The following is a 23,463-nucleotide window of genomic DNA, read 5'->3' as shown; positions in this document are numbered from 1 at the left end:
TATTTAATCTAATTTCCTCCTAATCTTAGTTTTGCTCAAAATACATATAACATGTACGTTATAAATTGGAGTATTTCAATACACAAATCAATAGAAGATTATTACTGTATATAAGTATAATTTTAATACAATTCGATCGATATATTTCAGTATCTTTGATTAAAAATTTAACGATCCTTTCAGGCTGACCGCGGCGGACCACTGCTGATACAACATGAATTAACCTCGTATTTAATAGGTATTGTGTCTTATGCTTATAAGTGCGGCACAGCTGGGTATCCCAGCGTTTACACTAGGGTCACATCGTACCTTGACTTCATTCTCCAAGCGATGCAATAATATGATATTACTGTTCCATAAATATCATTGTGTAAAAAACGTAAAGTTGGATTTTCTTATTGTGGAGATAAGAAACAGCTCAAATTTACATTGTTTTGTACGTTACAAATTATAGGCTTAAAATGTACGAAATGTAACTTTGAAACGACACTAATTTTTTACGCACGATAAACCTCCACGACTTAGGTATGTAAAGATGATAAACGTATATTAATTCTATTAATTTGGTAATAATAAACCAACTTTCTGAGAAGTTCTGTAAATTTCGTTTCTGTTGTATCAAGAGAATAATGGAATATTCCACTTAGATCGTATACTTTTTGTATGTACGTACAAAATTTTCCGGCTAATCTAAAACGCTTCATAAGATAGAGAGCTTCTGGAAATTCGGACACAGAGAGTGCATAAAATACACGATAAGTCTCGTGTCTTTCAAAATTACTTTTTATTCGCTAAAAACGTCCTGTGTACTCATGCAATCACATGCAACCTCGAAACTTCACTTATTTTTTATCACTTTCCAATTCAATACACTGTTTCTGCATTTTTGACTATATGTAAGAGAAATTTCCATTCAGCCAAAAGTGTACTTACAGATTATAGATTCCTATACGACTCTCAGTAAAAATTTATCCGCACTCCAGATAGTTAAAACTTCTGTCGACCGTATTGATCCATCTGCACTCTTCGTATGACGTCAATATCTGTTCAGTGCTGCTGCGCAGGTTTCTTTGTGTTACGTCAATTCGTTTGTGACCGTTGCGCGAGTAATGGCGCTTTGCAATGGTGATTTGCAGGAAAACAGTGCAGAATGCTGTGATTCGTTTCTTGTGGTCGGAGGTTATGTTTGATGCCTATATTTATCAAAGATTTAATGCACATTATGGAGAAAGTGTTTTGTCACGAAGTGTGTTTGAATGGGCACAAAGGTTCAAAGAAGATCGCACAAGTGTTATGAAAAAACAGGTGGACGCCCGTCCACATCCACGTTGACAACATTGAACGTGTTCATGAACTTATGCTCTATGGAATAGGCGAGTGACACTGGATAATGTGGCAAATCATTTGCAAATCAGCCACGGCTCTGCTTATGCAATAGTGCACGACAGATTTGGGTTTTAAAAAGTTTGTGCGAGATGGATGCCGAAAAAGCTGATGAAAAGGTGAAGACGACGATGCATTCGTGGTTCGCAGCTCAGCCCAAAACATTTTTTAATGAGAAAATACGAAGGTCCTTCGGCAAATGGACAAAGTGTATACAGAAATTGAGTGATTATGTCAAAAAATGATGTATGTCTTTTTTGACAATTGCTTAAAATAAATTCTACACCGACAGAGCGGGTAACTTTTTACTCACCCTCGTAAGACACTTAAATTTCCAATCTATTATGATGAATAAAAGAGCTTATACTATTAAATCTAATTGTATTTTGTTGCATGAGAGTACACGTGTATGTGATGTACATTACCTTTATATCCCCTTGAACGCTTCAATATTGCGCATATATACTATATTTTGTACAGCTTCTATAAAATTTCGTATGTTTGTTTAGGCTGTTAATCTAGAGGCTGGAGTACAAAGAAGTGGCACAATGATGTGGGCTGATGACATTTATAATTATCAAGGAATCACCCCTACATTCGCTCAGGTATATATCGTTGACTATAATGTATTTAACATATATGATTGTTAGAATATTAATAATTAATTTTTAATTCTATCAGAATTTTAATGAAACTGTCCCTTGGGAAGGAAGAACTGATACCTTGATATCACGGTTTGTACATCCTATATATACGACAAATTTTAGAACATTATATAACGAAGAACCAGATCGTCGTGGCCATGTGATGTGAATAAAAGGACTTGAATTTGATGATATTTTTATAATGTTAGATAACATAACTAAGTATCTTCACAGTAAGATAGGATGACATGGTTTACATGATCTTAATGTTGTTCACTTGAGTGATGATATTATAAGGAAAAGTGTAATATCACAGGTAGGATGATTCATAATTTAGAACTACTAACTCATGTATGTATTAAAAATTAAAGAAATATATTAAATTTTATAGGATATTTATGTTTAGTAACCAGTAATTCAGAGATTGGTATTCATGGTTACTATAACGAGGCTGTAGAAACGCACCCTTTCTTCTTTGCAAATGGTCCTGTATTTATGTCTAAGCCGAAACTGGAACCTCTGAATAATTTAGATTTATTCTTGTTATTTTCTAAAATACTTATCTACAGTATACCATAAGGAATGATACCGTATCGCACCTAATCAAGTGCCTTAAGAAACATCAACAGGATATCACAGTAATCCCGTATCGACTGATATGTAAGTAAAAGTTATGTGTCATTGTTATACACAGTTATGTGTTAGTGTTATACACAGTTATTTATCATTTTCTATTAATTCAGTTGTAGCCACTACAATATCTATGACACTGGTAGTAATTATGAGAACAATAATGATGTGTTCTATAAGAGGAAATGATGATTAGGAACAAAAACTTACAGGTAAGTCAAAGTATATGTTATTTGCCATTTGAAAAGAAAGTTACTAACTTGGAATTTTTTGATAAATAATAATTGTATCATACGTACTTTTGAATTCGTGCAAGAACATATGTAATTTTGAAGTAGTTATTATTAGGAAATTGTTAGACGCGAACAGTATGCGAAAAGTTAGTATGCAGTGTAATAATTATCAATCAAAACACAAGAATTAAATTCTTGAGGAAAAAATTTCCGGAATTTCTTATTTACATGATTATAAAGAAATCCATAATAAAAAGGAGCTGCTTTCTAATACTTCTCTTCCTTGTAATGCCTGCGTTAATAATAACGAGGTTCGACTTTTTGTTTTTAGAGGGATACTGGAAAATTTGAAAGTACAGTACCATTGGGAAGAAAATCACGATATTGAAAACGATATTTGCAAGTAAATTTCCAAAAAATCTGTTTTCAAATTTTCGCTTTCTATTTCACATTAAAAGAAAGGGAGGGCTGCCTTCTTTTTCTGCAAGACAAAACAAACATTCTGAATCTCGTATCAATGAATGATGTCAATAAGTTATTTTTCTTTTCAGATTGAACAATATTCCAGATTTATTCATAATTTCATACTACGCGAAGAATAGACTTTTCATAGGTATATAAAGGAAATATTAAGTATAGGAAAACTCTTTTTCGTTGTAGGTGACATATGCTTCACGGTTGAACACATGTATTTTTGAACACATATAAATGAAAAAGTACTCTTATGGAGAAAAAGAATTGATACCTTCGATTGACATTAGATAATGTATATAAACTTATGAACAATCACTATCAGTTTGTATCTTAGGTGCACACGCAGATTTGTTGGAGTTCTTATAAAATGTACTTCCTGTACGAACGTTTTATTCTTCCAAATTTTACGATACTATGTCTCATATAATAACTATATGGATTAAACGTAATATAAATGATCCGAAAATAGACTCGAACGACATTAATTGTCTTTCTATTTATACCAATATCGAAAATACAAGTAAAGCTGGAGCAATAGTATGCAAGAATGGACTATTTATTATTTTAAACCAAATCATAGCATATTCAGAATGCACAGTATTATCATGAAATGTAAATGAATCAGTTGTAAACGAACGATTTTACTGTAAAATCGTTGCCTCCTTTTTTTCATCTGAAATATAGCAGCAATGAGTACATTCTTTTAATATATAATAAAACGAGATATCTTTATAAAGTTACATATGTGTAATATCGTAGAATAGATTTGAATTAGAGATCGGTTGAAAATAGAAAAAACCGTGTACGTCGTCCTTCTGTGGTTCGTTTACATTTAAGAGCGCCTATGTGACTAAAGTCACCTAGTTCTTACAGAGATATGAGAAAAACAAGAAACAACGTTAGAGCAGAAAGACGGTTTCGTGTTTCAAGGGCGGACGACCGGGAGGTCAGAGTATGCGAGTCGAAAAGCGAGTGTGTTGCGAGAGTCAGAGCGAATTGAGTCGTTGAAGAGTAGAGTCGTTAGAGCTAATTGAGTCGTCGAAGAGTAGAGTCGTTAGAGTTTTCGAGTCGTTGAAGAGTAGAGTCGTGAGAATTGATAGAGTTGTTAGAGAGAGAGAGAGTGTGTGTGTTAGATTCGTTGTGACGAGAGTGGTCAAATAACTGTAAAGTTATTTGATATAGATACGAGTATTGCATTTAGTTTCCGTTAAATATCGTTCTCTGTCCAATTTATATTTGTATATTCAATTTAATATTAATAAATTGTAAGTAATCGAAAAAAAAATTTCTATCCTTATTTTCCGATATTACATGTGGGGGCTCGTCCGGGATCGAATAGGACAGAAAACGACACCTTTTAGCGGAGCTATTTGTGCGGGAGAAGAAAAAGAATAGAATAAAATGGCGAACGTTGAAGACCTCGAGAAGCTGAGGACGAAAGAGCTGAGAGCGCGTCTCGCTAGCTTGGGGTTGAAGGTAACAGGAAGAAAATCCGAATTACGCGCGCGGCTACAGGCGGCCCTAGAAGGAGATGATGTATCGTCGGAAGAAGAGAGCTCCGACGAAAGTAAAGGCGAGGACGACAAACAAGGCGCGCGAGAATACAGGAGAGGCACGCGAGCGGTGTATCAGGACCGCGATAAGTATCACCAGAAGGTATGCGTCGGTTCGATGTTGAGTCTTAAAGACGTAGAAGACTCATTAGAGAATTTCAGCGGGGATGATCTGCTGAATGTAAATCAGTGGGTGGAAGACTTCGAGGAAATGGCAGAAGTGTGTGGTTGGTCAGACGCCCACATGGTGACCTATGCTAAGAAATTACTCACAGGCTCCGCTCAGGCCTTCGTACGACAAGAGCGATGCGCGAAGTCCTGGGCAAAGCTAAAGAGAGCGTTGAGGAATGAATTTGAAAATGTAGTAAGTGCCCAGCAACATGAGGATGATCTTGAGCAACTGGTTGGATTTAAGAAGCAATTGGAGAAGAAATTAGCTGATGCTTACGAAGAGGTCGAGGAACAACGTCAGGTTGTTGGACAATGGAAACGACGCGTGCAAAGTCTGAATGGCGAGATGCACGACTTGAGACTACTGTTGGAAGAACAAACAGCTAGGAATAATCTTCTGGAAAAGAAACAGCGCAAATTTGATTCAGAAACTCAGAATCTAATGAACGATCTGCGGCAAGAGAAAGCGCAACGTAAAAGATTAGCTAGAGAAAAAGAAATCGCGATCGCGGAGAAGTTTACCATAGAACAGAACCTTAGTGACGCAAGGTTGGAAATCGAATTGAAGGAAGAAAGATTGCGGACATTGGGCCAAGAGCTTGAGGAGTTAACATTTGGTAGCAAAACGGAGGAGGAAGTAGCACAGCTGAAGAACCAGTTAGAAGATGCAGAATGCGCTAGAGCAGTTGCAGTTAAAGCGAAACAGACACTGGAGCAAGAACTGAATGAGACGCAGGCTTCGTTGCAGGAAGCACTGCGGCAACGTTCCGAAGCAGAAGATCGTGTTAATGTAGCTAGTCGCGAACGAACTGAGCTACTGTCGCAATTGGAAGAAAATAAAGAAGAGTTGGCAGAAGTTTTGAAGAAGTATCGGGCGGCTGTACAGCAAGTGTCGGAGGAACGGAGAATAGTGACGAGATACGTGGTGATTGGTAAAGTGGACCACGAGATGGTGTCCTCGTCGGATTCTTGCGGCCAGCAGGAGGACTTAGCGAACATCACGAGGAGGAAGAATCTGGCTAAACAGCAACAGGATGTTGTTGATGATATTTGCGAATTTACTGAGAAGGATAGCGTTGCGGGTGTGAGGGTTGTTTCAAGTTTTCGGATAGACTCGAAGAGAGTCAATGCAAGGCGAACGAAAAGACAAGGGAAGTTGCACGTGCGGAATCCCTCCAATAATATCGATACGAAGATTCGATATACAGAGGATGTCGGTGACGAGGACGACGATGGGATTGTCGAGAACACGATGAACGTGAAGACCTTTGAAAAAGAAGAGATCATAGTCTCGGTAGATGGTAAGTTGTTAACGTCTTCCATGTACGAACCGAGCCTACGAAAACGTCACGGTGCTGCCACGACGATCGAAGCCCCTGATAAGAGTGAAATGGGTAAACAAACAGCGGAGAGGAAGATAGAGGAAGAGCGAAAGAGGAGCAGTAGCATCGAGGACGAACAGACCGTGGTGTTCCAAGAGGAACGAGATCAGTTGCGTGCAGACGCAAAGAGACGGATCGAGAAGATCCAAGCCCGAGACAAGTGGGCGTATAACAAGAGACGCAAGAAGGCGACAGCATACAGGACGCAGGGCGGTCCCCGACTAAAGCTGCATCCGAAGTTCCTTAACTAAAAGTAAAGGTCCCGCGAAATGACCGATACGTAGTGCAGCGAGAGCAGCACGATCACGGCAGCCGATCACATGAAGTGGTGGAATGTTAACGATAGTGATGTAAGTGCGAGCAGCGATGATGAGCACATCTGAGGGCAGATGTGATTGTCAGGAAAGGCCGAGTGTAATATCGTAGAATAGATTTGAATTAGAGATCGGTAGAAAATAGAAAAAACCGTGTACGTCGTCCTTCTGTGGTTCGTTTACATTTAAGAGCGCCTATGTGACTAAAGTCACCTAGTTCTTACAGAGATATGAGAAAAACAAGAAACAACGTTAGAGCAGAAAGACGGTTTCGTGTTTCAAGGGCGGACGACCGGGAGGTCAGAGTATGCGAGTCGAAAAGCGAGTGTGTTGCGAGAGTCAGAGCGAATTGAGTCGTTGAAGAGTAGAGTCGTTAGAGCTAATTGAGTCGTCGAAGAGTAGAGTCGTTAGAGTTTTCGAGTCGTTGAAGAGTAGAGTCGTGAGAATTGATAGAGTTGTTAGAGAGAGAGAGAGTGTGTGTGTTAGATTCGTTGTGACGAGAGTGGTCAAATAACTGTAAAGTTATTTGATATAGATACGAGTATTGCATTTAGTTTCCGTTAAATATCGTTCTCTGTCCAATTTATATTTGTATATTCAATTTAATATTAATAAATTGTAAGTAATCGAAAAAAAAATTTCTATCCTTATTTTCCGATATTACATATGTCATCACTGGTAACTGTTATCTCGTATGACACCAAATATACCGTTAGTATGGAATGATATTTTTATGAAGATATACTTTAATGATAGATTTTATGAATGAAACGTTATATAAGAAAAATTATCTCTTGTTATTCTATGAAGTGTAGTAGCTAATGAAGATTAATTTTACGAAGTATTAGAGCAAAAGAGAATTAAAAAATTAAAAAGATCTAAATAAGATTGTTCGTGTGGCTTAATTATCTCAATTCTGGTACACCACTTGTTACATTCTAACTAATTAGCGCTAAACAATAACTTGCAAATATTAAAGATATTAACACCTTAATATTAACACCTAAAGGTTTTCAGGAAATTTTATAATACTTGATTATTGTATATCTAGTCATTGATTGATAAAATTTCTTGTATAAGCATAGATCGAGGTTGACGTCATACGCAGATTGCATTACAGGTATCGTTTTAATTTATTTTATGGCTAGAATCGTTTGAATATTATACGAATAATTATTTCCATTCGAACGATTAATAAATCACGTACCTATAAAAGATATATTATGAAAAAGACGTGACGAAACAAAAAAATATTGGAAATTCCGTTGTCATTAGATCAATTATTTTTGCAATGATTTTTATTTCCATGTAATTACATATGAAATGGGTAATTCATTAACATCTCCTCGAATCGAATATAATTCGTTACACTTCACAACGATTCAAATAATGGACGGGAAATATATAATAACTTTCCTGTCCTTGCGTTAAAATAGTATTGTACAAATCAGATGATACAACCTAACCCCAACCTAACCCCAAAAAACCCAATTACATCCACATTGCATGACAGCACACTTGCAATGGATTTTTGTGATTTCAATGTCACAGACAATGACACAACTAATCAGAACACGTTCGAGGCTACAGACATTGAAATTACCGCGTGTTTAATACGTTTAAAGCATAAATCTAAATTTCACGCGATTATTTCTTTGTACATTGTGAAACTCTTAAATTATCTTAATCGAATAAATAATCCTAATGTAATAAAACATCTTGAAATAGACCTAGATATCTGAAACAGAAACTCGAAGGATAAAAAATCCTAAAAGGTACTAATCCTAAAATAACAAACTCCTAAATAATAAACAAGTGATAAAACCTGTTATAAATAATAAACCTTACCTGGAATAATCAAATCCTAACTAATCGAAAATAAAATAAGGCAAGCAATTCTTAATCTTTCAAGTAATTTTTCCGAAAACACAGAAAGATAGAGAAATTAAAAAGACGCAGCACAAATTGCAGCACAATGAAAGTTTCAGAGCGATGAATACGATCGTATTAAACTAAATAATTTTCAAAAGTGAAATTACACTGAAACGTATATCGATGATATTTGTCATTTCTACGATCTGTTTCGCTTGATCGTGCTTCTTTTCTGATGTAAATTCAATTTATAATACGAACTAAGTTTCCTTTATTATTATTAGTCCTGCGTCTTTTTAATTCGTCACTTCTTTTATTTCAGAACAATGACGGGCTCCAAGATGCTGTTCGGATGTTTGGCGTTAATTGCTTTTCTGCATCCATTAGTTCACGTTTGTACTTCGAGTAGTACAGCTCAAGGTTTGTACTTCGAGTTGTCTTTTTCCATGCACTTCAAATTCCAATACGATCTGGTCACGTGGCCTTCGTACAATTTCGAAATTTTACCTGTTTGGTAATCGTCAATGAAAAAAGAAGTTATGCGTGACCTCAACACATTGAAACAATTTTTATGATTTTTTATTTGCCGGTTGGTCAGCAAGTTAATGGAAAAATTTCACTTAACTATTCGCGTTAATTTCTTCGGTTTAACTTTTGGGAAATGCTTCGTTAGCTTCGGGAATATTCCAACGATTCGTTTTACGTACAAAATAAGCATGATAAATATTACATCACGGTAATGTAATATCGGAATATATTAAAGGTGTAATTTTGTTCGATTAATTATAATTTATTAATAATGGATTGAAAATACAGATATTAGTTAGACAGAGAAACGATGTTTGATTAACAGGAAAACTAAATGCAACGCTCGTATTTACAACAAATAACTTGACAACTATTTGGTAACTCTCTCTCTCTCTCCCTCTCACTCTCTCTCTCTCACTAGCAACTCTAACACTCGACAACACTCGCAACTCAATTCTAACGATTCTATGCTTCGACGTCTCGATCAACTCCGATTCTCGCAACACGCACACTTTTCGATTCGCCTTGGATAGCGAAACCGTCCTTCTTCTAACGCGTTTTTAAAACGCGATGGCGCTATCACTTTCTAAAAGCGTCGTCTTTACATTTCCGATGGCCACGGGCACACCCGACTGCCAGATATACAATGTATTATAAGAGTATCATTACCATACTTTTCATGAAAAGAGCAATTTTTCTTGATAACTATACTCTGTAACATAGATTGAAGTCGCTGATTTGATTCCTCTGATATCGTTGTCTTATGAGAGTCTCGCCTGGTCTTGATTGGTTCTGTTGACTCTTATCGTTGTGAAAAATCGATTCGTTGTGTACCTTTTTTGTATAGAGAATTATTTTGTGGTAGAATATAATGTTGTAATATTTGTGGTCTTTACTTTACTAATTTTGTCACTGAGCCGCTCTTTGGTTCGTTGAGCGATTCATATTCCGCATATATTCCGTACTTGCTTCGCTTGGTACTTTTATAATTTTCGCAGTTACAATAAAAAATTTAATTCTTAACAGATTAAAGATTTAACCTCTTGCTTTATAGTGTACAATAATTTTTTTTTTTTTTTTTGTATAGGTTATGTGATCCATAGTTTGAGTAAGTAGTACACATATATATATATATATATATATTTACCTGACAAGCTTTCATTTCAATCTATATTTAAGATTAATATTTTATCAGTTTCTGTTCGTAACAACATCGAAGTAGTCAATAAGTTTGAAGAGTATAATTAAGGAAGTTATGAAGCAAGAGGTTAAGAACAAATTCTGAAAGAGGTTATGTACAACTCAGTAGTACTGCTTTACATTACTTTGCGAATTACTTTTCAAGCATAAAAATAGTTTAACAGCCACTTATAGTTACTTCCTTACCATTACATTCATTAAGTTCGTTTGATTTTGTAAACAAAATAACCACTCTGACCAGTCTCTTATTTAAAATAGAATTATTTTGTCATATATCCAACAGTTTACTTTCTCTTCGTAAATATTATTAATAATTTTATCAATTTCGTATACTTCCATCCTTCGTATAAGTGACAATGAATCAGAAGAGTTTCATAGCAATATTGAACAACATACAGTCAACTACAACACCATTAGATACATCCACCATACAGTCAACTACAACACCATTAGATAACAGCAATACAATAGATTATAATTTTCTACGTGTCATTGATTCATCATCATCATTTTCCATTTTTTTAGCATATGTAAAAACGTATCTGACGTAATCTTACCTCGCTCTTTGAGTACAAAAATCCATTCAAATGAAACAAAGGGAAAAGAAATAAGAAAACAAACACTCACATACGAATCTTCATTACATAACTGTATGTACTCCTCGAGGTATAATTACTCAGACACGTTACAGCGTACCTTCTTCGTTCCCTGATGGCTGATGTTGATCGTTGACGTTTATAATGAAAGAATTTCGTCAACGGCGCCATTTGGATCCTTGTTGAAAAATTAAAATAGCCGCAACAGCACCATTAAGCTCATCACCCAGAGTAGCTCTTGTTGCTGAGTCGTGGAGGAATTATTATCATCAACGACATAAACTATACCAGTTCAGATCATCCAGAGAATAGAATAGAGACGTGGAAAAATGTAGTGCGATCATCGCAGTGGGAGGAAATAGGGGGATAGGGACCAAATGAATGAACGAGATGTTAAGGACAACTGACGATAAGTTCTTCTTTTGTCGAGAATTGCATGTTTGTGAATGGTTTGTGGGTGGTTAGGTGGAGAGAATTGAAGAGTTTGGAGGTAACTGGAGGAGTGTTTTGGGCAAGGTAGATTGCAGAATGGTTGCGGTAGCATTGTGTTAATTATGGGTTTGTACATGTAATCTTTGTATGTATCACTACATACAACCTAACGTATATTTTTAATAATACATCAGAGTTTTAGTTATTTCATAGCTATGAATTTTATACTCTATAATCTTGACGTTTTATTTCACAGAAGCGTTTGAATATCCATAAAAATTAAATGAACCAATGTATTCATTATCTTATAGAGAAGATATATTATTTTTAATTATGTTCCAATTATTTATCATGATCCTGATTTCCTTATTCTGAAAATTTGAAAGGAAGTTTTGTAGTTTGATACTTTCAGCGACAAAGGGTCAATATTGCTTTAGTATATTTCGTCACATATACATGTATATCTATATGTCGGAGATGAAAGGACACCGGAACCTTTGGATAGCCCCGCAACATTGCAATCTAAAGTCTACTATAACTGTAACTAAACTATTGTAGTTATTCAATCCGATTGTAATTGTTCGAGATTAGTGACGGTGAGCTTTGGCTCGAGGTGACAGTCTGTCGCCCAACGTAGCCGCGGTCAAGGGATGAACGCTTTGCCTAACAACAGGTATCGAGTAATTCTATAGCTCTCCTTAAAAGAAATATTCGTGGCGACACGCGACAATAAACATTCCAACGGTTTCTGTCCCGTGGCTCGCCACACGCAGACCCTATTCTTCGAGTAAGATGATTGCCAGATGTCGATGCGTCTCCGCAGTACATGTTCGGCTAGCCCGAGGGCCCGTTATAAATCTTAAGGTTTAGTTAACTAAAGTCCTTCAAACAGACAAACAGTCTTTGTCCCAACTACGGGAAGATAGGGGAAACATATTTTTCAACGAGCGGCGTCTCCCACTAGCAACTTTCCCTCGAGGGCGGCTAGCATCTTTTTCTAACCACCGATATGGAAATTGACCAATTAGCAGCAACGCCAATTTCCCTTACTTTCTGAACGAAGGCTTTTCTCGACGAATCCGATGATCTCGTGTCCTTAGACACACCCCATTATAGTTTTCCTCTGTGGCATCATCGGGACGGGAAAGGCATTCTCGCTCGTGATCTCACTGATGAAAGGAGTAACTCTTTACGATCAGTGAATATTACGCGTCCGACTTAGATTTTGTGAGTACGTTCATCTATCATCCCGTCGACCGCGGATTCGTTATTGAACCTAGGATCATTGTCATTAGTTTCTCGAGTACCTAACTACCGCGGTTACTTGTCCGGTTCTATAATAATCGTATTTGCACTAGTCAATGTCTTCTCTATTGCATAACGACAACGTGTAACCCAAACGAAGATTCGTTTCACGCCCCTAACCCTAATTCTAATGTTCGTTCCGACATATATATATATATATATATATATCGTATATAAAACAAAATACATCTAAAAAATAATAATAATAAGGAACCTCTGATGGAAATGCCTCCGCAAACATTGTCCGAACGACGATCACCGAAGCCTAGGGAAACAACAAAAAAGGAAAAAACATTAAAATCGCAAAAACAACCATAATATGCGAATATCCAAACTTACGAAAAATAACTCGAAGAAGGAGGTCCTTGTTGTGGGAGAGCAGCGGAATTGCGCGTGTTGCCCGAGCAAACATCGAGGTGATAATGATGCTGCAGCCGCCGGCCCTTGCACGCGCCGAAGAAACACGGGTAATTCCCACGGTACAAAACATAGAAGTTTCTCGCGGAAAATACTAGATCAGCATGGAATGCTTCAAGCCTCCTAGACGCTAGCTCAGCAGAAGCACAGGACCGATAAAAACTAAGTCGAAATACGGAATTTACATTTTGTCACGTACGATTCCAAGAAACCCAAACTGCAACATCCCGATTCCCACGGAAGCGTACCCCCAGTGGACCACCACCCCGTGGGGGATGGCATTATAAATAAGCGAAGCAACATAGAGCAGCGCTCATTATTATTCTGGTGAACATTCTTATTACGCTCATTATATTTTGTGTCCATTGTTATTACGGATCATTCGTATTACGTTTATTATCCTTGCGTTCATTATTATAGTGATCATTGTTATTACCGTTCATTATTCTTGTGCTCATTATATTTTGTGTTCATTGTTACTACGTTCGTTATTGCGCTCATCATTGCGTTTAGAAATTTTGTATAGTATTTTGCGTTTCGGGGTCTTTAGTTTTTCGGTCAAGAAAAGAGAACCGCGACTAAGTAAAAGAAAGATTTTATCTTTGAAGTCCTCATTTCATCGCTTAGACAGAAATGCGCATTGTAATTGCGGTATTAATCCAGTTAGTAAATTGTTCAGTCTGTATCGAAATAGATAAATAAAGTAAAAGTTGATAGTAAACTATATTCGAGTTCAAGTAATAAACCCAACAAAAACTTCGACGACCACCGGAGCAGCTGAGGTAATGGCACCAGACAGCACCTACTCCTCAAGGTAAGAAAATTAATTTTGAAAATTTCCTTCTTCTCTGATAATCTCGTTGCCCTCGAGAATCGAATTAGAACTTCCTATCATCGATCTCGTTTTATTTTCGTGAACGGTTTTGAAGATAGAATCATTGTTTAAACTTTAAACAAAGGAGTTGTCCGCTGTGTCGGCTTGTGCGAACGGTATTTTCAGCTACTGAAACACCCACTGATCTTCGCATTCCTCCTCCCATTGTTGGCAAAATATTGTCCGTTTTTGGGCAAGGCTTGCGAAATCACACAAGTCCCGCACAGAGAGGACCATTAAATACATCGTCGGGGTCAATCGAAAATTAAGAGCAATACCGGCATTGCTATTAACCGATATTCTTGCCATCATTGCATGCGATTGTAAGAGAGAAATAGCAGAACAATTTCCCTTCGAAAATTTAACCAAAGGATCGTTCGCTGTGTTGGCTTGTGCAAACGGTGTTTTCGATTATCGAAAACACCCATCGATCTTCGCATTCCTCCTCCCACTGTTGGTAAAATATTACCCGTCTTTGGGCAAGGCTTGCGAAATCACACGAGTCCCACACAGAGAGGATCGTTAGAATCATCCTCGATTATTAAACTCAAAAGGCAAGAAAATCATGGTAACAGAATCCATCGTAGTAAATGAATTGAGTTTCGGTTCTAACGGCAAACTACTACAGCGAAATTAAAAGAGAAGAAGAAGTCAAACGTAAAAATAAATTTATATAAAACAACGAAAAATCTCACATTCCTATCCAATCCAGCAACGCTAAAATATATATATCCGGCTAATAAAATATATATAAAGGTAATAATCTAAGCAATTCTACATTCAAATAAAAATCCGTTTAACGAGGACAAATATTTATTGTTCCCAGCTTTAATCCTCTCCCGTGCCAATATCCCTGCACATAGCAGGTTAGCCGAAAAGTGGAAATCGTTTAGCAGTTGCATTAAGCGTCAGTTAACGCTACCCATTAAACGAAAAAAAATAATAAAAAATAAAATATTTTGAAATAGTCCTTAGACTATTTCTGGTGGCAGCAACTACCGTATTAATTAGAAATCTAAATCAGTATTACATACACAATAATATCAATTCAATTTATTTCCCTTCAGATTAAATTCAAACTCAAACGAAAAAAGAAATTTTTTAGTAAAATTTAAACTTAAGATTTGATCGATTTAAACAAACAAATTGATACGTAACATTAGAGATTTAAATTTTTGGTGGCAGCGGTGGGATCCGCTTCACGGAGGATTAAAGTTGGTTTAAACGGTTCGATTCGCTCCACAAAAAATTAAAGTTGTTACGATTATCGATAAAATATATACCTAAGAAATAATGTCGACTAAATTAGAATCGTTGGACAAAGACATGATCTTGATGTTGTCGGAAAAACTTAAAGCAAAAAAAGAAATCAAGACACCCGTATCATCGCCGATAATTTCCCAAGCGACAATACCGATAGAAGTTAATCCCCAACCAATTAAGTTAAAAGATGCAATAGAGACAGTACCAGTGTTCGACGGACATCGACCCTCGGTATTTCGATTTTTAAGAGCATGCGAGCGCGCACGAAACATGGTTCCTAGGCATCAAGAATCTCAGTTAGTAAAATTATTAACGAATAAGCTTCGCGGACACGCATTTCTCGCCATAGAAGACACAGAAGTAATAAGTTTAAACGATTTCGGGAATAAATTAAAAGATATGTTCGGTCCGGGAAAAACGGTTAACGAATATAAAGGGGAATTAGCTACAATATTTCAACGACCAGGAGAAGATATTTTGGACTACATAGGACGCGTCAAAGATCTCAGACTGGCGATAACGAACGGGGAAAGGTACGAGTACGGCACCGTATTTCAAGATAGGATAGATCGAGACACGAGGGAAGCTTTCGTTAAGGGGCTTCCAAACGAGGTGTATTTACGAGTAAAGATAGCAGGATACCAATCCTTGGACGTTCCGCCGTCGCGGAAACATCTAAACAACCCGGGAATAGAAGAAAATGTTAGAAAAGAAGCAAGAGCAATAATTTGGGAAGAAAAATGCATAAATAAATACCTCGATAGAGATCTAAATCAAAAGAGAGATGCTGATCATTTCAACCAATCAACTTTTCAATGCAAACACCATTCCGTTGCTGTGATAAGGGATAATGTCACGTTAAATAATAAGAGGACGCACGGTGCCATAGACAGGATCATGAGTGAGAAATTTCCTGAGTTACCAAACAAGATAAATAATATTAGTGCCAAAGAACTTTCAGACGAAGCAGAAACTAGGAAATTGAACGACGAGACGACAGGCAATGCTTATCCACTGCATAATATCACAGAGATATTGGACCCGCTGGGAAGTGCGAATTGCCTCTCCACGTTCGACTTGGCAAAGATACAAAAGCAAGACTCCACGAATTTCGTGAATGTCTCAACCATAATAGGAAAAGAGATAGCGAGTGTATCTCACTCAAAAACTTCTATAAAACCATCAGAAGGAAACTTTATCGAACTCAAAGCCAAATCATTAAATTGCAAGGAAGATCACACTATAGAAAATAAAAATATAGCTATCCCTAAATCCAAAACAGAATCTATAAGCAAAAAGGTTTGTAATAAAAATTCAAAGAATAATTCCAAATCTACCAAAAATATTCCTAAACGTTCCATACAAATAAATAATAATTTAATTATAATAAGCACTTCCAATGAAACTATTCATCCTGAAAAGGTAGAGAAAAATAAAGGTGTTGTGAATAAAGTAAATAAAGAAGGAAAAAGGGTAACTAAGGAAAAGGATTCTAAACATTTTCAAGCTGAAGAAACGCAAATTCAACGAGCCCAAAGAAATCAAAAGGGAGAAAATAGGGAATCACCAGTTGAAGATATATATAAAAACTTGAATACGCTAGCCATTGGATTATAATTGGATTAAAAATACTTTATTGGTTACTACATCTAATATTTGACGTAGGTAACATAGTAGGTAGTGCTGATCTTATGATTCCCCCAGGAAAATATAGATGGTATCACACTATACTATATACAAAATATTTTTGGGTTAATATGGCTGCGACACTTTCAAAAATTTGTATTTTGAATGCTATTAGCAAGCAATTGGATAATTGGATCGATGTGAGTAAACTTGCGTCTTGGCGCAAAATAAAAACTAAAATGAAGGAAAGGAACGAAATTCTCCCCGCACGAATTAGTTTTGGACATCTAGCCAGAGAACCTACTGGTGAAGTAATAATCGAAGAGAACATGGAACCAACATACTCAGAATATCTCGAAGATCTGTTCAATAAAATTTACACCGTACAACGAATGGCAAGAGAAAATTTGATAAAATCCAAACTAAGATCAAAGGAATATTACGATCGACGAATCAACCCTCAAGATTTTAAAATAGGAGATTCGATATATTTACTAAAAGAACCTAGTAAAGGAAAATTCTCCGATCAATATACTGGACCACACAAAGTGCTAGAAATCTTGCAGAACCAAAACGTCAAGATTGAAGTAAAAAAGGGATTCCGCGAACGGTGCACTTAAACAAGTTAAAACTAGCGCATAATCGAAATAAACAATGAATAAAGTGATTTCAGTGGGCAACGTAGTGCAGTAGTGTATGTTGTAGTGCTGTTCGTCGAATGACACAGATAGCGAAAACATAAAAGAAAAGAAAAGGAAAATTATTATATGTGCTTCAATTATTGTTTAAATATAAAACGTGTTAACTCAATGAATAATTAACTAGTAAAAGTGAAAGTTACCTTGTGAACAAGTGATCAACATACAAGAAAGTGTATGTGTAAGTATAGGTTATGGATCGTTGTTCGTGGTACATAATGTACGACAGCTACCTAAAATAAGTGAATAAATTAGTTTCAATCGTCTCAGTGCAAAATACAAGGTTACTAAATGTTATAACTATATTGTGGATAAATCAAAAGGAGGTGTGACACTGTTCGTCGAATAATACAGATAGCGAACACCTAAAAAGAAAAAAAAGAAAATTATCATGTGTACTCCAATCATTGTTTGAATATAAAACGTGTTGATTCAATAAATAATTAAAAGAGTGAAAGTGAAAGTTACCTTGTGAACAAGTAATCATCATACGAGAAGGTTTACGTGCAAAATAGGTTATGGCTCCCTGTTTACGGAACACCATGTACAACAGCCAGCTGAAAAATAAATGAACAAATTAACTTCAATTGCCTTAATGCAAAATACAACAGTACTAAATGTTATAACAATACTGTGGAAACATGGCACTGTTCGTTGAATAACACAGATAGCGGAAACTTGAAAAGAAGAGGTTTATTACGAGTGCTCCAATTACCGTTTGAACGTAAAACGTGTTAGTTCAACGAATAACTAAAACAGTGAAAGTGCAACCTACCTCGTGAACAATTAATCACTATACAAGGAAGTGTACATGCATGAATTTCGCAGGTTAATAAGAAGAAATAAAATAGCTGATAAAGTATAGAAAGCGGTTAGAAAATAATCAAGATAGATTAATTGAGAGTTAGTAATAAATATAACCGGAGTAAAAGGATATTTTGTTATGCATTAATCTACGTAGTATTGTTATGTTATTTTGTAATGCCCAATAGCGGTCGCACATACAATGCATTATACACATATTGAATTAAATAAATTAAACACCACCTTTATGACCACAGATATAAGACGATTGAAGGCAGCCGTAGTAAGTATCCAAGGCATATCAAAGAATCGGATGATGTTGTGGGAACGATCCAGGTAAGTGACGCAGCATCGAAAGAGCAGAATCTAAAGAATTACAGACAATGTTAATCTAACAAATAAATTTTAATCATTAATAAGGGAACTAATTCATATCATTCATAAAATAATAACAAATAGCAAGTACAAGCAATAATAAATTAATAGGGAAAATAAGAAAAGTCAATAAACACAGAAATAGGTTAGAAATTAATCAAGATAGACTAACTAAATATTAACAACAAGACATGACTGAACTCGGTGCAAAGGAATAAAGTTATGCTACACGAAAATAACTGGTAACACAATACACAAAACATTAACTAAATTAAACAAGACTTACATAAATGCAAGTCACGTATAATCAAAACAATGACTATTGAAATTCGGTAACAATACAATCCATGCTATCACATTAAAGTAGCACACGGTATTGACACAGACAATATCATGAAATACAAAACAATATTACAAAAACACTACTAAATAAAATTATAATGATTAACAATTAATTAGCTATTTCAACAACACGTTACTGTTGACATTAAACCAACGCCATACCAAAGAGACACGCGAGCGGCCATGTTGAAAAATTCGTCGCACATACAAATAATAGCCAATGCAATGTAATACAGCATCATAATAGCAATGTTAGGTACTAATAAAAAAAAAACAAACAAAAAAAGAGAGAGATAAGGAAAATATATATATAATAAATAACAACTAACATAATCATAACATATTATATATATTATATTATATACAGGGATACAGTCTTCGTACAAAGGAACAGGTCCGAACGAAACTTATAAAAAAAAAAAAAATAAAAATAAATAATATATATATACATTAACTATTTTTGTATGTGTGTGCAGAACGGATGGCGAATTCATCAACCATTCTCTGAACGACGGAGGAAGTACATGTAGGTGTTGTCCAGACGTTTCACGAGGAATCCAGAGAGCATTTTGAATCTCTGCAGAAAATCCTCCCATGCATGATCGTTACAATAATCTGACTCATCTCGAAAGAAATTTTTTTAGTCCAAGGAATAGCAATCCGCACCGTAGAACTGTAAGGCACCTGTACGCCACCCACGAAACCAAATACTTTTGCTATCCACCTGTAAACAAACAACATTTATAACTATACATATAATTCTCACTTATATCTACCAATATATATATACACGCATGTTGTAAAATAGGCGATATTTATAACACTCACTTCCATTGATAATGCAAGTGACTCATAAAAATAAGCCGTCATATTTACCATTACACGCACATATATATATATTCAAAGACAAGCTATATTTGTAATATCTATTCCTATTGATAATATATACTTATATATTCATAACAATAAAACAAATCTCATCTATACTACTTACCAATACGTATGCATATATGTATATAATTATAACCCAAGTAGCATTCATAATGTAATATCGGAAAATAAGGATAGAAATTTTTTTTTTCGATTACTTACAATTTATTAATATTAAATTGAATATACAAATATAAATTGGACAGAGAACGATATTTTTTTAACGGAACTAAATGCAATACTCGTATCTATATCAAATAACTTTACAGTTATTTGATCACTCTCGTCACAACGAATCTAACACACACACTCTCTCTCTCTCTAACAACTCTATCAATTCTCACGACTCTACTCTTCGACAACTCGAAACCTCTAACGACTCTACTCTTCGACAACTCGAAACCTCTAACGACTCTACTCTTCAACGATTCAATTAGCTCTGACTCTCGCAACACACTCGCTTTTCGACTCGCATACTCTGACCTCTCGGTCATCGCTCCTTGAACCCGAAACCGTCCTTCTGCTCTAGCGTTCTTTATTGTTTTTTCTCATATCTCTGTAAGAACTAGGTGACTTTAGTCACATAGGCGCTCTTAAATGTAAACGAACCACAGAAGGACGACGTACACGGTTTTTTCTATTTTCAACCGATCTCTAATTCAAATTTATTCTACGATATTACAATAATATTTATTTTCACTGATAACATGTACGTAAAACCTAAAATAAAACAAAGGTTTTAACAATAAGAAAAAAAAAGAGAAAAAAATACATATAAATATAAAAATTTTCTTTTTCTATATATATATATATATATATATATATATATATATATATATATATATATATTAATAATAATAAAAGGTTATTCTTATTTCTAATAAACTCGAAAGTAAAATGACAAATGAAAACATTATACCATGATATACCGACACAAAGACGCACCACATAGAAGAAACTAATAGAGAACGCTTTAAGATTGGCAAACTTACCGCCCGACGAATTTGCATACACCATAACCAAAACCCAGGACACATGGCTCTGATCACAGGAGAAGCGGTCCATATAGTCGAATGCATTCCGGTACAAGTAAAGGTACGACATACAACAGAATGCTACTCGGAGCTATCCGTTTGGCAAGGGAATCACACCACAGGAACTCCGCCCGGACGTGCGCCAAACGTGGCGATATTCAGCACCATCGTCGCCACGAGCGGAATATATACCCAAAAAGACCTCGACGCACTACGGGACCACGTCATGTTCCCGGCAGAAAAATCTGCAGTCTTGAACACATTGGCCAGAGGAGCGACAGGAAAAACAATCGTCCCTGGAACAGTAAACATCCTGGGAATGATGGACGAAAACACATTAACGACAATAGCGAAAAATACCGTATCAAGCTTATGGACTGGTTTCATGGAATTTGGAACTGTCAGTGCAGCAATATTTGGAATACTCGTAATGTTTAAATTAATCAAGACGATAATAGATATAGCCATATACGGTGTTACGCCATGCGGCTTGCCATATATCATATTCTTAACTGTCGGTCGCGGCACTATAATGTCGCAGACGGATCGTCGCGGCTGCCCGGCAAAACAAACATTGTAGTGGCAAGCGCATGGTTCATTAAGCAGGGCGACCTCCAGAAACGTCGATTCGTGGCCGTTATTTTATCTGGCGTAAAAGAATGTGGCATGATTCGAAGGTAGTGGGGGTCGCCTTCCAGAAAGAATCAGATCGTTTCGAGAAGCCAAACAGTCAACACATATCTTATATCGCACATTACGTAGTCACATTTCTTTTTGTTGTTCCATTTATATCTTTCTAGTTAATAAGTTGTTGCAATAAACATTAATTTAGTTGTGTTAATTCTGTGAAATTTCATTGAACTACCCTTATTATCATAATCGAAATAAGGGAATCGATCAGTTCGTGGCGTCGATTGTTTAATCGTAACGAGAACTTACAACTCTCGTTGACGTGATATCTCGCGATCGCGTCTCTCCGCGAATGATCGAAACATACGGATACCAGTTACGTGAAACTTACGGATGTGGAATCGCCCTATTAGGAGCAATATGCGGATCAGTCACCCACCTGCTCCTATACCTCAAAGGAAGACGAAATATCGATGATCAAACATCACAACCTCAAGGGATATCGATAACACCGGTAGTCACTCAACAACCAACGACATCTACGTCCGCCTTGAGCGAACTCAGAGACACCATCAGTCAAATTTCCTTTGGAAATTTGAACTCCAAGGGCGGGGGTGTCACGTCCCGCGCTCCGCACGCGCCGTAACAAGAACAAGAAAACCATTCTATACAAAACGCGCGAATAAGGATTTGAATGCACAAACGAACACACGGCGCTACGAAACTAAAGGAAGGATTAACAAAACGAGGGCGACTAATAGATCCAACCAATAAACAAAACACATATACACACAACTCTAAATAAACCTACCAATAACCGACTTGCAATTTGAAAACTTGTGGTTCAATATAATATAAATCCAACCAGTATAAAATAAAATAAATAGAACCAGTTAATGGATTGAACGAGTTACGAACCAAACAAATAAACCAGGAAATAAGAATAACTACAAAAGGGGAAATAATTGAAACGCCAGGAATACATGTATATATAAATATATTTTAATCAATCAACTTGGAGAGTTACATATAAGTATAAACATATATGCCAGACATGTAATAAACTAGTAAATATTAGAGACAGTACTTCCAATACTATGCAACAAATACAATATTATCAATTTATGAAATATAAGTATATATGAAGTCAAAAACTAATAGTCTAACGAATACATAAAACATACAATATTGTATTATTAAAGAAATAAAAGTTACATTGTCAGAAACATATATATATGTGTGCGCATTCTACATTATTAAATCAAATTAGTAATCTAAGATACATACTTAAAACTAGCCTACATTCCGGTAAAGTGTTATAAAATAAGAACTACATTACGAAACATGCATGTCTCTACATAAATATATAAATAATCTATATTCTAAACTAAACCACTACTAATAATCTACAAAAGAAATAGAACACACAACGCAACACTTGGGACGAATATAGGTACTAATGTTTAATCTGATTTTCTGTAATTTTGACAGTTTTGTAATCTTTTATTTTTATATTTTTATATTTTCTATATCTTTGTGCTCTTGTATTTTTTATATAATTCTATATTCAAGTAACAGTATAAAAAGGATACGAAAAGTATGGAATGGCAATGCATGTAACGGTACGTGAATGTTACGCGTGCGCAAGATAACCAGGAGAGGTTGTATAGGAATCAAGAGGTCGTTGGACAAAGAGAACGTTTTTTAGCATTACGTTATGTTTAAGACATTCATATATTCTGCAGATATTAGT

General features: G+C 35.8%; 1 protein-coding gene and 4 long non-coding RNA genes across 9 annotated transcripts in view; 2 read left to right on the top strand and 3 right to left on the bottom strand.

The window, feature by feature from the left end:
• The window catches only part of LOC126876843 (venom serine protease Bi-VSP-like), a 69,747-nt gene extending 66,586 nt beyond the window's left edge, over positions 1-3,161 (top strand). The window contains exons 5-10 of one of the 5 annotated variants that reach the window (XM_050639707.1): positions 184-238; positions 936-1,680; positions 1,893-1,988; positions 2,065-2,343; positions 2,419-2,687; positions 2,771-3,161. In XM_050639707.1, the coding sequence (XP_050495664.1) occupies positions 184-238; positions 936-964 (84 nt within the window). In that variant the 3' untranslated portion in view covers positions 965-1,680; positions 1,893-1,988; positions 2,065-2,343; positions 2,419-2,687; positions 2,771-3,161. Of the gene's footprint in view, positions 1-183; positions 526-935; positions 1,701-1,892; positions 1,989-2,064; positions 2,344-2,418; positions 2,688-2,770 lie in introns of those variants that run through there. The other 4 variants (XM_050639705.1, XM_050639704.1, XM_050639706.1 and 1 more) reach the window with 4 other exon arrangements.
• Positions 3,162-7,450: 4,289 nt separating this feature from the next.
• Positions 7,451-10,068, top strand: LOC126876859 (uncharacterized). Its single transcript, XR_007694575.1, has 2 exons — positions 7,451-7,904; positions 8,979-10,068. It is a non-coding gene; the product is annotated as an uncharacterized LOC126876859 (long non-coding RNA).
• A 561-nt stretch (positions 10,069-10,629) lies between these two features.
• LOC126876855 (uncharacterized) lies at positions 10,630-11,279 on the bottom strand. The gene is made up of 2 exons (XR_007694571.1): positions 10,942-11,279; positions 10,630-10,822 (listed from the first exon to the last, which is right to left on the bottom strand). It is a non-coding gene; the product is annotated as an uncharacterized LOC126876855 (long non-coding RNA).
• A 550-nt stretch (positions 11,280-11,829) lies between these two features.
• LOC126876854 (uncharacterized) lies at positions 11,830-15,363 on the bottom strand. The gene is made up of 2 exons (XR_007694570.1): positions 13,057-15,363; positions 11,830-12,982 (listed from the first exon to the last, which is right to left on the bottom strand). It is a non-coding gene; the product is annotated as an uncharacterized LOC126876854 (long non-coding RNA).
• A 2,516-nt stretch (positions 15,364-17,879) lies between these two features.
• LOC126876851 (uncharacterized) lies at positions 17,880-20,155 on the bottom strand. The gene is made up of 4 exons (XR_007694562.1): positions 20,111-20,155; positions 19,061-19,840; positions 18,643-18,765; positions 17,880-18,152 (listed from the first exon to the last, which is right to left on the bottom strand). It is a non-coding gene; the product is annotated as an uncharacterized LOC126876851 (long non-coding RNA).
• Positions 20,156-23,463: the final 3,308 nt, after the last annotated feature.

The sequence above is a fragment of the Bombus huntii genome, unplaced genomic scaffold (assembly GCF_024542735.1).
Source record: "Bombus huntii isolate Logan2020A unplaced genomic scaffold, iyBomHunt1.1 ctg00000100.1, whole genome shotgun sequence".
NCBI classification, from domain to species: domain Eukaryota; kingdom Metazoa; phylum Arthropoda; class Insecta; order Hymenoptera; family Apidae; genus Bombus; species Bombus huntii.
Note: the sequence above shows the minus strand (reverse complement) of the source record. Positions and strands in the feature narration are given on the sequence as shown.